The sequence below is a fragment of the Petaurus breviceps genome, unplaced genomic scaffold (assembly GCF_028583685.1).
Source record: "Petaurus breviceps papuanus isolate PSGF00001 unplaced genomic scaffold, PetGlider_PUasm1.0 90825, whole genome shotgun sequence".
In the NCBI taxonomy this organism is placed as follows: Eukaryota; Metazoa; Chordata; class Mammalia; order Diprotodontia; family Petauridae; genus Petaurus; species Petaurus breviceps.
Window position 1 is genome coordinate 6,651,314 of NW_027187353.1, and position 13,809 is coordinate 6,665,122.

The 13,809-nt window shown below is 48.1% G+C and overlaps 1 protein-coding gene across 2 annotated transcripts in view; it reads right to left on the bottom strand.

Annotated features, from left to right (window-relative positions):
* Positions 1-1,307: 1,307 nt before the first annotated feature.
* NEO1 (neogenin 1) overlaps positions 1,308-13,809 on the bottom strand; it is a 279,673-nt gene continuing 267,171 nt past the window's right edge. For both annotated transcript variants that reach the window (XM_069071219.1, XM_069071217.1), the window contains exons 26-28: positions 8,119-8,382; positions 7,714-7,850; positions 1,308-4,267 (exon numbers count right to left, since the gene is read on the bottom strand). In XM_069071219.1, coding sequence (XP_068927320.1) covers positions 4,184-4,267; positions 7,714-7,850; positions 8,119-8,382 — 485 coding nt within the window. In that variant the 3' untranslated portion in view covers positions 1,308-4,183. The remainder of the gene's footprint in view (positions 4,268-7,713; positions 7,851-8,118; positions 8,383-13,809) is intronic.

The window sequence follows — 13,809 nt, forward strand, 5'->3', positions numbered from 1 at the left end:
AAACCGGGTTCCCAGAGGGGTTGTGACTTGCCTGGGTCATTTAAGTTGTCTATGTCACAGAGCCAAGATTGGAACCTGGGTCCTCTGATTCCAACACAACACTCTTTCTACTACACCATTTCACAAAACCCAAGGAAGTGTCACCAGCCAGTCTGGGCTAGGGTTAAATTCAAAAGGGATAATAGGCTAGCTCTGGGTTCAGGGGCCACTTGTTTCCAGAAGCAAAGATAATCAGAACAACAAGAAATGAAGCCAAGATGGCAGAGGTAAGCTCTCTGGGCGTGTCTGCTCAAAGCAGGGCTTAGAAGGGACCAGCTAAACACCCCAGGGCCAGGTGCACAGAGTGAAGTCTCTGATGAGATCTAAAAATACCTCTCTCCTTCCCTCTCCGGCCGCCTCTGCCAGCTGCTGATGTATGGTCGAGGCTGCCCTCTTGTGGCTTTAGTTGGCTGGACAAGTGGTGATAGTCAAGCTAGAAAGGTCTTATTGCACTCACTATCTTTTCTCCTGTGTCAGGAGTCAGATTCTTCTCTGCTCAGTCCCTGCACCTGGGCAAGATCAGCTCTGTCTTTATCCCCTACCCAGATAGCTCCCATCTTTCCGATCCAGGATTCTTGGACGGAAAGAAAGATCTCCTCTATCAAACAGCCAGACATACTTGGTTTGGGGCTGTGGACTGAGCCAGCATCACACATCTGCCACTCAGATGACTTAGCCCGGGGTAGCCAGAGAACAGAACAGCTTTGGCCTCTGGACAAATATCCCCACTGAAAAGCAGCTTAAACCCAAGGTGCTGTTTCCTCTTGGTGGGTTCACTTCTCTTGCATTAAGGGAGACTGAGAGCGTTCAGGGTTTGCTCTAGCAAGAGGTGACTTTGGTCGCTCCGTTTCTAAAGCTGGGGGGGAAGGACAGCTGGCAAAATTCCTCAAGGAAATTTTCTTTCTAACCGTCGAACCTACATTGACTTGGAAACTGCAGCAGGGCAGGGGAGTTCAGCTCGCTGGGGGACGCTGGGGTTTGGGGTCACAGGACAGACCTGGCGTCGGCTCTGGCTTTGCCACTGACTACCTGTGTGACCTCAGCTAAGTCACATTCTTTCTGGTCTGTCTCCTCATCTGTAAAATAAGCAGGTTTGGAACTCAATGACCTGTGGGGTCTCTTCCAGATCTGGCTATAACGAAAATGATAGGGAAATTCTGAAGCAAGAGCAGTCACAAATAGGTATCTACTACGAGGGACACACCAGTTGTTTGTTAAGAGGAATGAGAGAAATTTTAAAAAGAACAAACTTTCTGACCAGACTAGAATTTGATTGGATAAAAAAGTGTATTGGATTTCCAATACTAAATAATAAACATGAAATTGTTTTTTAAAAAAGCCATGGAGTATACAGCATGTTCGACAGAAAAGCCAAAAAAAAAAAAAAAAAAGGAAGAAAGCGTGTACAGAAAGGAAGAATTCTACATAGTCCTTCAGCTTCTCCTACATCAGATTAATAAATCAATATACAGGTTTGTTCCAAATTGTTCGGAAGAAAGCTGCCATCCCATAGCTTAACGATCACTCTAGAAGATATACAATATTTCAGGTCCAAAATCACAGGATAATGTAAGAAAATGTATTAAGGGGTGAAAAAATGTAATACACAGTGTATATTAACTAGAATAAAATGCTTTTCATTTTCTTGTATAACCTTTAAAAAAAAACCCAACTTTGAACAGTTGTTTAAAAAATAAGCCATCATTGAAAAATACCCCCCAACCCAATCCCCTTCCCAATTTCATGGCAATATCAACAGTCCCAAGGGGTATACAACAGTACAGCAATATTCACAAGGAGCCACCAACTTGGAATACGGGGCGTACATTTCTTGGGCAAAAGGTAAGACATTTTTGCAAGGTAAACACCACTGCCCTCCCCTGCTCTCACTGGAGTAAAGAGGGCTACGTGTTATTTCCAAGGTACCTTCTAGCTTACTGCTATTCCTGAATATTGTCAATGGACTGTGGGGCCAGGTGGTTCAGAGATGGGAGTTCCAATGCTGTACTTTTCATTGGCTCAGCATAATAAAGAGTTCGTCATTTAGAAAAGTGCACAAAAATCCAGAAAATGAGAAAAAAACAATCTTTTTACAAGGAATTTTAAAACCCAAGCTAGCCTGTAGCTAGGTGTGGCAGTGCTCTGGGGTCCCACTGGGTAGTGGGCTGACCTGCATGGGCGATGCTCACTGGCTATCTTGGATTCTTGGCCCTTATCTTTAGGCCCCTGGGTTAGTTAACAGGGCAGAAATCTACTCACCCACCACCCTCATTCCTACTTGATTAAATAAGCCTCAGCTTATTTATGAGGCCCGCAGGTGAGGGTGAGGAATGGGGGAGAGGAGAGGAGATGAAGGAGGGAGGGCAGTGCTGCTGAGGTCAGCCCCAGCTTGTGGGGCAAGCTGCTGGGGCTCCCTCTTTTCCCTCTCCTCTCCACCCCTTCACTCCAGATACTCAGTGAGACTTCACTCAGTATTTACTTTCCAAATACATTCTTCACAAAAAACTTTCATCAACTTGTTTTCCTTGGAACAAAAGACTGCAATACAGCTGACAAGGATGTTTCATTGAGAAACATCAATTTTCGGGGGGAAGGCTTTACTCTGTAGCCCAGCTCTTCTCCAGCTAGGAATCCTGGCTAAATGCTGGGTCGATGGGAACTTGGGAGAGGAAGGATTGTCCCAGGCCTGCTGCTGCCTTCAGCTCTGATCTCTTCAGGCTCTCCCTTCCCCAGCCCACACAGCAGAAGTGTGCGGATTGTAGCTCTGCTGGCCGGTGTGAGAGCTGGCTTCTTAAAAGACCCTCACTGTCATCGTCTGGCAGCCTGGAATAAAAGGAAGAGGCCCCATGCTCAGCATCACAGCCCGAGCGGGACGGGACCTCGGAGCTCGTTTACTCCAACCCTCTCATTCAGAGATGAAGGACATTTCTAGAAATCTGCTGTCAGATTTGGCAGGCATGTAAAGCGTTGCTAGGATGCTGGAAACCCTCCCAGTGCATTATCTTACTGCTGCTCACTTCCCCAGCTTGGAAATGCAGCCACCTTGGTCTTCAGCTATTTCCTGATGAGGAGTTCTCGGCTGAAAGAAGAGTCTCCAAGCACGTGTGACCATGATGGCAAAGCAGCCTGAATCCAAAGGCTGGCCACGCGTGAAGAGCATCTATTAACCAAATTCAAATGAAACTGACTGCAAATGAATAACAAGAGGCTGTCATGTGACAAGGAAGGACACTAAGAACGCTTCCAGATTCTGCACAAGAACTGAGACAATCATGGGACCTCCCCCCCCCCCCCCTGGCCCTTCGGCTCCCTCCACTTCTTCCCACCCTCCCTGATCCCACCCTCCCCCAATACCGAAACTGCACAAAAAGGGACAAACAAATCTTTCAATGTTACATTTCATTCAAATAGATCTGTAATCTCACAGTGATGAGAGGAGAAAGTCAGGCCTTTAATAATTATAATAAAAAAATAATAATAATAAAAAAGCTTACAAATAGCAATGCAACATCCCTCCCACTGGCCCCCCTCCCTCCCGCGTGATGCACTGACTGTTGGCAGAGGACATAGTACTCAGAATAAAAAATAAACTCAGAACCCCTAGAACAAGCCACACTGTCGATGATTTTCCATACACAAGAGAAACAAGCAGTCAAATGCCAGGCCAGGCTGTGGAAAACAACACTCTAATTTTTCTTTCTTTTTTGGATTACATAAAAGGCTTTTCCTTTAAAAAAAAAAAGATAAAATAAGAAACAAATAAAATTGTACACAAACGCCAATGTCCAACACTCAATAAAGGTGGTGCGGTCGCAGCACTGAGATGAAACCTGGTGGGAATCTCAGCACAGATACCACCCGTGGCCTTTCCCCAGGGCGCTCCGTGGTGGCGGAAGGTGCCCACTCCATGCGGGGTCAGAGGCAGAGGGCTGCGAGCTGCCCCGACCGTGACTTCATCCACGACGACAGCGCAGGTGGTCGGTCATCTTGTGAACTGGCACCAGCGCTGAGGCGCCGGCTGGCTTTCATCCTCGACCCCTACACTCTCGTGCGCTGTCCTCTCACTCTGTACAATTCCTTGTTTTCCAAGGCCAAGTCCCAAGACTTAGGGGATGGGGTTTGGAGTCACGTCTTGTGAAGGCGGTCATGCTGTTGTGATGGCGTTAAGATCCTTCATGAGTCCTTCCAGGTGGGCCATCTCTTTGGTCAGCTCATCCGGTTCATAGCTCTGTGGAAAAGGTCACTGAGTTAGTGTGTGGGTCAAGCAATCAAGAGGCCTACATAAAGCCCCAACAATGTGCCAAGTGCAGGGATACGGATTAACGGACCCATTAAAATGCAGTTACTTCTCACCAGGCGCTCCCTATGGTGGGGGTATAACAACAAAAGCAAGTCTCTGTCCTCAAAGAGCATGCATTCCACTGGGAGAAATCACATGTTCACAGATAAGTAAATTATACAAAATAAATACACAGTCACGTCTGGGGCGAAGGAGGGGAGCACCCAGTGCTGAGGGCCCCTCAGAAGGGAGGAGGGAGTGCCTTTCAGGGAAGGGGGGCAGATGTGTATTCAAAGGTCTACAAATAGGGGATGGATGGGAGAGCAGCAAGAAGGCCAGTTCTGACAGACCACGGGCTAATGTGCATTAAGTCTGGAAAGAAGGGTTGGAGGCAGCTTGTGAAGGTCTTTAAAGGTGAACAAAGGAGCTGCATTTGTCTTAGAGACAAGAGGAATCAGGGGAGCTGCCTGAACAGGAAGTAATATAGTCAGCCGTGCTTCAGGAAGGAGGAGGATGGCAGCTGAGTGAGAGGTGATGGGCTGAGACTTGGGTTTAGGCTAAAACTCAGATGGATGGAAAGAAGGGATGGTGGAAACACAAAGACTTGCCAATGGATTGGACGTGAGGGGCAGAAGAGAGAAGTCACTCAAGCCCGCCTGAAGTCTAGCTTGACAAGGAGCCTCCTACCCAGGGCAAACAGAACAAAAGCTGCTGCTTTTATGTTTGTATTCTCCCTCTCTGACCCCCCCCCCCCATTAATTTTTATTGATAATGTCCAATTGTACCGGTTATTTTGTAAAGAAGATTTTAGGAAAATGTCACAAACCTGAAGACAAGCAACAAAAACCAATTCCTCACGAAGAGCTCTGCCGATCAGAATCATAGCAGATAAGCTCCTCCTACACTGGTCTGGGGAGGCGAAACCTCCCTTTCCTCAACAAGCTGAAAAATCCCACCCCCTGGGCTCACATGCTGGGGGGGACCCTGGACACCAGCTCTAGAGTCTCTGTGGTGGGGGGAGCGCAGACCGCCCAGCCCTGGCGAGGGGCTTCCTTTTCTTTGACTCATCTCATTGTTTTGATAACCATAAACTGTCCACAAAGTTTCTGCATCACTATGGGCAAAATAAGAGAAACTTTTCTATTAAACAATCAAAATTATTTTCTGGCCCCCTTCACTAATGAAAATGGACTGAATCAAATGGGCATTCTGCCTGAGGGGACTAAAAGAAAACCCAAATCCTGCCACTGCTCTTATGCTGCCTTGGCAGAAGCAAGAGAGAAAAGCCAGCTGAGTGACAGTGAGATCCCTCACAGGATTCTGGAGCTGCACGCACGCTTCTCCTTAAGTGTGGATAGAGCATGCCTAGGGTCATATTCAAGGCCAATATTCCTGTTGGGAATGATGTGGAGACAGTGACATTCCAACCCAATAACTGATGTACATAGGTTTATGGTGAGTGGAAATTTGTTTTTTGTCTGGTCAGTTCTATCAATTGACAAGAACAAAACTCTCTTGGACATTTGTCTCTAAATGCTGCACCCCATAGCTAATCCCCATCTGGGGTGAGGCCTGCAGGAGAGCAATGGGAAATGCAGGAGGCTAAAAGATGTTTGTCAGTGCTCCAAACAGTGGTGGAGACCCGATCCTGCAGGGCTATGTCTCCACCACTGGAGAGACCCTGGCTGAGTCACGTAACCTCTCTCTGCTCCAGCTCCCCCCTCACCTCCAGCTGGACATCTATAATCCTCTAAGACAGGATGGGAATAACTAAAAGCCAAGTGGCACCGCTGGGCGGGGACAACACTCCCACCAGGTGAATGGGACTCGCTTCCTAACACAGTCAGCAGATTAACAAGACCTGCCTCCCTAAGCCACTGCCAGGAAGGGGTGTCCAGCCCTGTGGCCTCTCTCCTGAGCTCTAGTCTCACACAGGACACCTCCCACGGCATAGCCAGTTGTTGGGTTGTGCCAGTTGTGTGGCCGCCTCCTCATGACCCCATCTAGGGTTCTCTTGGCAGAGACACTGCAGGGGTTTACTATTTCCTTCTCCAGCTCATCTTGTAGACGAGGAAACTGAGGCAAACAGGGTGAAATGACTTGGCTAGGGCTGCCCAGCTACTAAGTCTATGAGGCTGGATCTGAACTCATGAGGATGAGTTCCTTCCTTCAAGCCCAGGCTCTATTCCCTTCACTAGCTTGCTGCCCCTGTAGCATGTCCTGCAGGTATCTCATCATTAACATTTCCACAACTGAACTCATTAGCTTTCCCCAGAAACATACTAATTTCTGCCAAAGGCAGCCAGGTATGTCCAGGCTCCTTGCACTCCCTGACCTCATACACGCACATGCATCTACATGATGCACACACACACTGTACCAGCCCCTCTTGTCTGGATGATGGGGAAGGTCACACTCCCTGCCTCTAGCCTCCCCTCCCATTCATCCTTCCCATGGCTGCATTTCCCGGAGGTGATCATGGCCCTCCACTTAAACTCCAGCCACTGCCTTATTTTCCCTCAGATCAAACACAAACTCTTGCCTGGCATCTCAGGTCCTCCCTCCAACGTGGCCCCCTTCCTGTCCTCTCAGAGCAGCCCCACCTACCTCCCTGAGGGTCCTCTCTGGGCCCTGTCTCTCCTATCTCTGGGCTGTGGCTGGAAGGCATTCCTTCCTCACCTTGGCCTCAGTCTTCAGGTCTCCGGGCTCCACCTCCTCAAAAAGGACCTCATATTTATTGTGAACATATTCATGAACATTCATGCTCTCGCCCCCTGAGCAGAGCCTGGTACATACAGGGGCTTCAGGAAATGCCTGCTGGCTGGCTGAAAGAGTGATCAGCATTTCCCTGGCAGGCTGTGGGTTTTCAACATCAGCAGTCACAGCCCTGAAACTCAAAGCTTGGAAGCCATTCTGGAGCCATCTGCGTTTACCAGAAAGTCCTGATGGCACATGCTTTGGTGTCCTGTGCTTCTGTACTCGTTTTAAGGAATGCTGAGCTGAGAGCAGCTGAGACACCAACAGTCAAAGGCAGGAGCCCCAGAACAGAACACAAGGCCCAGCACTTGAGGCCTTCCTGTTCCCTGCCTGTTCTGTGAACTGCAAGCTCAGGCACAGCCACATTCCTCCCAGTTCACAAAGGGATGTGAAGCCAGACTCAAGAATGAAGGAGGATGACCAAGATGACCACATGAAGACCAGAGGGAAAGGAGCTGACAGAAAGGACGGGACGGGAGTGTCCAAAGGCCAACTGCTAGAATGCTGTGGCACCTCGGTCCAAACCCAGCCAGGACAGCCCCAAACCGAGCTGGGAGCTGCTCGCGAGCTTTGTGTGCGGGCAGTGCTCCTGGGAAGCTTGGTCAGGACTGGCACAGGCCACGACACTGTCCACTTACACTCTCTGAGTCGTCCAGCATCCTAGTGGTCTCCTGCACGTCGGGGGCACTGGGAACGATCACTGGCATGGGAGGCCGGCTTCTCCCCAACGTCCCGATAGACGCTGTCTTCACCGAGTGAAGGTGATGGTTAGGAGCTGAGAAGGAAAGTATGCCCTGTCAAGAATGGGCCTAGCCACAGGCTCTGAGTGACCGCAGGCCACCACTCATTCACTTAGCAGGGGGGCAGGTGGTTTCCATCGCTCTCTGAGGCACAGACACCAGGAATGATGGGGATTCTGAGGCCAGAAGGGGTCAGAGAATAATACTGATGGAGCCGTACAGACTCCAAGAAGGGAGGGGAGAAGGGAACCGAGGCCTCCTCTAGACGGTCAGCCTGCATTGGCTCTGAGCCTCCCTACTCACCTTGCTGGGACAGTAATGGCGTGCTCGGTAAGGTGGGGTCATAGGTGGGGGGCCCTGGGGACGGCACTGCTGGCACAGCAAAGCTCTTCAGTGGGTGAGAGGGGCGGACGTGGGCTGTGGGAAGGCTGGGGCCAGAGCCTTCTTCCTGGGCACCAGTCAAATAAGAGGAGCCGGCGGCCCCCTCTGGGTCTGGATGGTCAGCACAGCATGTCTGAGATGAGGAAGCTGGCAAGGTGTCCGTGCTGGGGGTGTTCCGAACTGATTCTATGCCAAAGGAAGGAGAAACGTTAGTGGTTCTTGAGTCCAGGAGGGTGTTAAAGCTTAGGTTTAGGCCCCTTTTAAGGCAGGGGTCAGTCAGACCATTCGGGCTGACACTTCTTCCAAGGGAACTGATTTTCAACAATGGTGACATTAAGGATGAACTGCTCTAAAAAAAATCCTAGCAGCATGAAGATCCGTCCCTATTGCCTTTTCTATTTAACCAATATTTTATAAGTTCAATTCAATAAACACTCATTAAGTATCTCTGTGTCCTACAAGGCACCAGGAAAGATACTGAGCACACTGGGGTGAGAGAAGATCTAACATTGCCCCTGAAGGAGCTTGTGCTCATTCTAGGAGGGGTACATGAAGCCAATCCATAAATAACTACGATAAACATCATAGCAGAACGAGTGCACGAGAAAAGTCCAAATGGGGTGAAATGAAACATTTATGAAAGGGAAGACCACTCAGGGCTGGCAGATCAGGAAGATTTTATGGAAGAAGAGATAGGGAAGGGGGGACCCCAGACAGGGAGAGTGTACAAAAGCAAGGAAGTGAGAAAGGCAGGGACAAGGGAGGGAACCAGTAATAGAGTGGTGTGACAGGCTAGAAAGGCAGGCTGGAGCCAGGCTGTGGAGTCCAGAATGAGAGACTCTCAGCAGGTAATGGGGAGCCATGGTCAAGAAGTGACCCTGTCAGATCTGGGCCGTCAGGATGCTGCTGCAGTCATACCAGCAAGAGACAGGAGAGCCGGAAATAGGGCAGCAGCAGGGGGAGTGCAAAGGAGGAGGCAGATGCAAGAGGTGGATGTATCATGTGTATGGAAGTGGGACGGCGTCACCAGTGGGGAGGAGGGAGCTGGAAAGAGGGCAAGGTGGGTGGTGCTTTGGACACGCTGAGTGTGAGACAAGCACAAGGCACCCAGGTCATGGTGTCCAGCAGGCAGCGGCAATGAGGGATTTTCAGGGTAGATGCAGGAACCATTTGCATCAGGATCCTGTCAAGGAGTCACTTCTCTGACATGTGCCTGACTACACAAGTGTAGTTGAAAGGTGATCACTAACACCATGGAGGGGATAAGGTCAAGGAATGAGAAAGAAAGTATAGAGAGGACCAAGGACAGAGTCTTGGGGAATGTCTCTGCTTTAGGGACCATGGGAATGCAAAACTGAAAAAGAAAACAGAAGTTTTTCTGAAGTACTCTGAAATAAGCAAATGGGGAAAAAGAGGTAAGGAAAGCCTACACAAAGAAGGCTCCTGATAATCCATATCACTCATATATATAAAAGTTAATGATTCCCAATTCTCCCTAATTGTTTTACAGTCTTGGGTGACAATTTGTGTGCTTTATTCTACCCACTTTTACTTACCAAGCTCTTGTGAGGTGCCTAGAGTCCCCAGCCCTCACTTAGGAGTTGGGAGGCATCAAAGGGAGAAAACATGGCCATAGTCACTGACATAGTCACAGAGATCTGGACAAGACTACCATGCTCCTAGGCAAGAGCACCTGAGTGAGCCACAGAGCTGGAAAGGCCCTACGAGGCTGCTGAGGTTGTCCTACTTGGACAGGAATCAGGACTCTCCTTTGGCTTGAAGATAGCTAGTGAGGGGGAACTCAGAGCCTTTCAAGTCAGACCATCCAACTTTGGGCAGCTCAGACTGTCAGGAAGCTTTTCTTGAGATCTGTTCTACTCTCATTGATCCTCCTTCTGCCCTTTGCTTTCCCTAATGGAATCCTCCTTCCATATGACAAGCCCTTCAGCACACCTGAAGATAGCAGCCACATGCCCTGAGCCTTCTGGTCTGCAGGGGGACCCCGGGCACAGCGACTCCCAGGGCCATCTCCGAATCTCTGGATGCCCTTCTGCCATGTCTCCTCCAGGCCCACTCACCACTCAGTGGGCTGTAGGCTGCTCTTGCTGTCCCTATTGATCCTTCTGTGCTTCCAACCCTTGGTGTCCCTTTAAACCTCAAGCCTCTCCTTTATATTTTAGTTAAAATGAACCAAATAAAGGCCTTTTATTAAACATCATGGGCTAGTCTGACTCTGTGCTGCTGAATGTACTGGCCCATCCTAGGGACTAGGATAGCAGCACAGACAGCATGTTCATAAAATCTGGGGATTACACACACAAAGCTGGCAAGGACAGTTAGATATTTGGACAGACAAGAAAACTCAGTGGGGATCAATATAAAATCTTAGGGTCATAGATTCAGGGCTCTATCTGAGGCTGACTCTATCTTTCATTTTGTCTAAGAGGAGACAGAGGCCCAGGGTCACATGGAGTAAGAGGCAGAGCCAGAATTTTCACTCAGGTCTCAACGGTCCTTTCCCTCTGTTTCCTTAGCTTAGACCTCAATTAAGTTCTTTTTCCTAGATAATATATTCCCATTTAATCTGTGTTACAGATTTTCAGGGTGAAGCTTAAACCGAGAAGGCCGAGTTTTCTAGCCAAGTTTTATCAAATGAGATAACATGCTTTGTAAACCTTAGAGTGGTACATAAATGTTGGCTATCATTATTGTTGTAAAAGAACAGATACAAGTGGTTCACAAAGTCAATCTAATAATCAGGGAGAGGTGGGGGAAGGGGAGGGGCTTAGTGCTGGGTTGTCTATACTAGTCCATGAGGTGCCAGGAGGCCCTGGCTCATTGAAAGACACCTTGCTCTTTTCCTGGGGTCCAGACCTGCTGGGGGCAGCAGCACTCATCTTGCTAATGTAGGGAGGGGGAACACAGGTATCAAACGCCTCTGAGGCCAGTCCAAGTCATATTAAAATTTAACAAATTAAATAAAAATACAATAAATCATGGATGACACTAAAGTAATTTTCTAAGTTAATATGTGGTCCATGGTTTGGTGGCCCCTGTTTCTATCTGAGCTGGCATGGATACAGCCAGTCAGACTCTTATGGATGGGGTGCCCCTGTCTACTAGAAAACCGCACCTGCTTCCCTTCATGTTGTATCTCAGTGGAGCCACATGGCACCAACTACAGACAGTTCTTTACTCACAGAAGCAAAGGCACTGAAAGCTACAATAAAACAAGGCCCCACATTCGCCTCCAGAGCAGCTCAGAGTCACACCTCAGAACCAAGGGGCTTCCGGAGAGAGATGGGGGAGCTGTGGTGAGGCAGCGAGGTGGACAACTCCAGTGCTAACAGCAAGGCATGGTTGCCACAGCTGGGGGGCACAGTGGGCACAGTGCCGGGCCTGGCACCAGGGAGATCGGAGTTCAGAGCAGGCCTCAGATACTTCTTAGCTGGGTAGCCCTGGTCGAGTCACTTATGTTTGCCTTGGTTTCCTCAACTGTAAAAAGTGAGGTCACAATAGTGCCTATTTCCACGGTTGTGATAAGAACAGAATGAGATATCTGCAAGGACTCAGCATGCTCCCTGGCCCAGAGGAGGCCTTCACGAAGAAAGCAAACATGACACTAGGCAATATTAAGAGGGCCCCAGCTGTGACCTTCAATCATAGGCAGAAGCATATTTTCAGATCTTAAAAAGGACACAGAGAATATGCTGGAGAGTGTTTAGAGGGGGACAAGGTGAGGGTGAAGGGCCTCGATTTCACCCCATCTAATGAAGTGGGGATATGCTCGGGTTAGAGCAGAAAAGACTCATTGCAGTGCTCTCAGCCTGGTCAGGTTGCTGGTCAGCAGGGCTCTAGCCTAGTCCTGCTTAGCCTCAGGGCAGAGCAAGGAGCCAGGGGAAGAAAAGGCCAAGAAGCAACTTTAGGCATGACATCAGAACAGTCACCTAAGAACAAGTGGGGAATCCCAGGAGATGACAGACTCTTCTTCCCTGCTCCCCCCACTCCATGCCCTCCAACAAACCCAGGCTGGATGCCTGCTGGATCAGCTGCAGAACAGGCTTCTGTCTAGGCATGGGCTAGACTGGACAGCCCTGGAGGCCCCTTCCTCTTAGAAGGCCTTATGATGCTGACGTTTAGGCTTAAAGAAAAGCTAGAAACCCTTTGAAAAATTGACTGTAAAGTAATATTCAGTAAATCCCCTCTTACATAGGCTTAGCATATCAGGGACAGATAACCATAACCACACTGATGCACAAGCATAAGTTCCAGAAAGATGAATGTGATTGTGAAAAGTGTGGATTTTTGTACATCAGAACCCACTTCTCACTTGCTTTCTCTTGATTTCTAGCTGATTTCCACTGGCTCCTACTCTACCAGTTACTTTCTTTTGCCTCTGAAAGCTACTGTGTCTAAGTTATTTAACTACATTAAAGAGCTGCCACTTTAAAAGCCACTGAAACAAATTCTTTTCTCAAGTAAAGAATCCTTTTGAAAGCAAACTATTCTAATTTTTCTGTTTGGTAAATGGATCCTCATGTGCTCAATTCTCTTCCTGTTTTCTAGTATTCTTATATTCTTGTGATTAACGCTAAGTGAGTTTCAGATGAAGAGATGCCTTGGCACACAGACACACGGATAAAGGAGATTCCATCCCAAGAGGTGCAATTACCAAGGAAAACATCCCTGGAGCAGTGGGACCTTTAACCCACTGTCTGCTCTTCCTTCAGGACTATTCTAATCACACTATTCTTTGCTAAATACTCTGCATGTATCTTCTATATAAATATTGTGTTCATGTTGTCTCCTCGATAGACTAAGCTCTCTGTACACAGGGGCTGTTTTCTGCTTTCTCTGTGTATCCCTAGAGTTTAGCATGGTGCCTGGTACACAGTAAGCACTTAATACATGCATGCCAGTTGATTTCCAAGCTGAGATGTTGTTAGTACATGGTGCAAGGCTTTCTGACTCCTTTGGGTTGCATGGCCCCGGGTTCAAGTCAGCCCAAGACTGGAGCCTAATCCCTCCACACAAAGGCGAGGTGTAGACATGAAAGAGAAGAGTGTCCTCACTGCTGCTGCCTAAGACTGCCTGCCTGCCCCCCACCCACCCCCAGATAAGCCTGGCATTCTTGATGTTCTCACAGATGGCAAGACAACTTCAAGAACTGAATTCCAAGGAAGACACAGTTTACTATGTTACTTAATCCTACTAAACCAACATTACAATTGTCTAAAAGGAAAAACACCTCCAATTTGTAAATATTAGGTAACTATTAAATATGTTCTTTCCTTCCAATTTTTCATGAATTCAGAGGAGAAATAAACAATGGAAGAAACTATTGAATACAGATGCAAGCTTATGACCTTACAAAAGTGAGGTTATTGATTAAAATCACATACCTTACAACAAACACTCAAAACAGGGGAGAAGAACTAGAGGTGAATTTTAGAAACAAAAAAGAATCAGTTTAGGAAAATCTTAGTTTCACTCTTAGCATGCACTCTGCTCGGCTACAATGAAGGGTGAAGAAAGCTCCCCAAACCCATGACTAAACTGTGACTTCTGAAATTCTTGAGCATTTTATTTCCCCCAATTCTTTGCAGACGGATT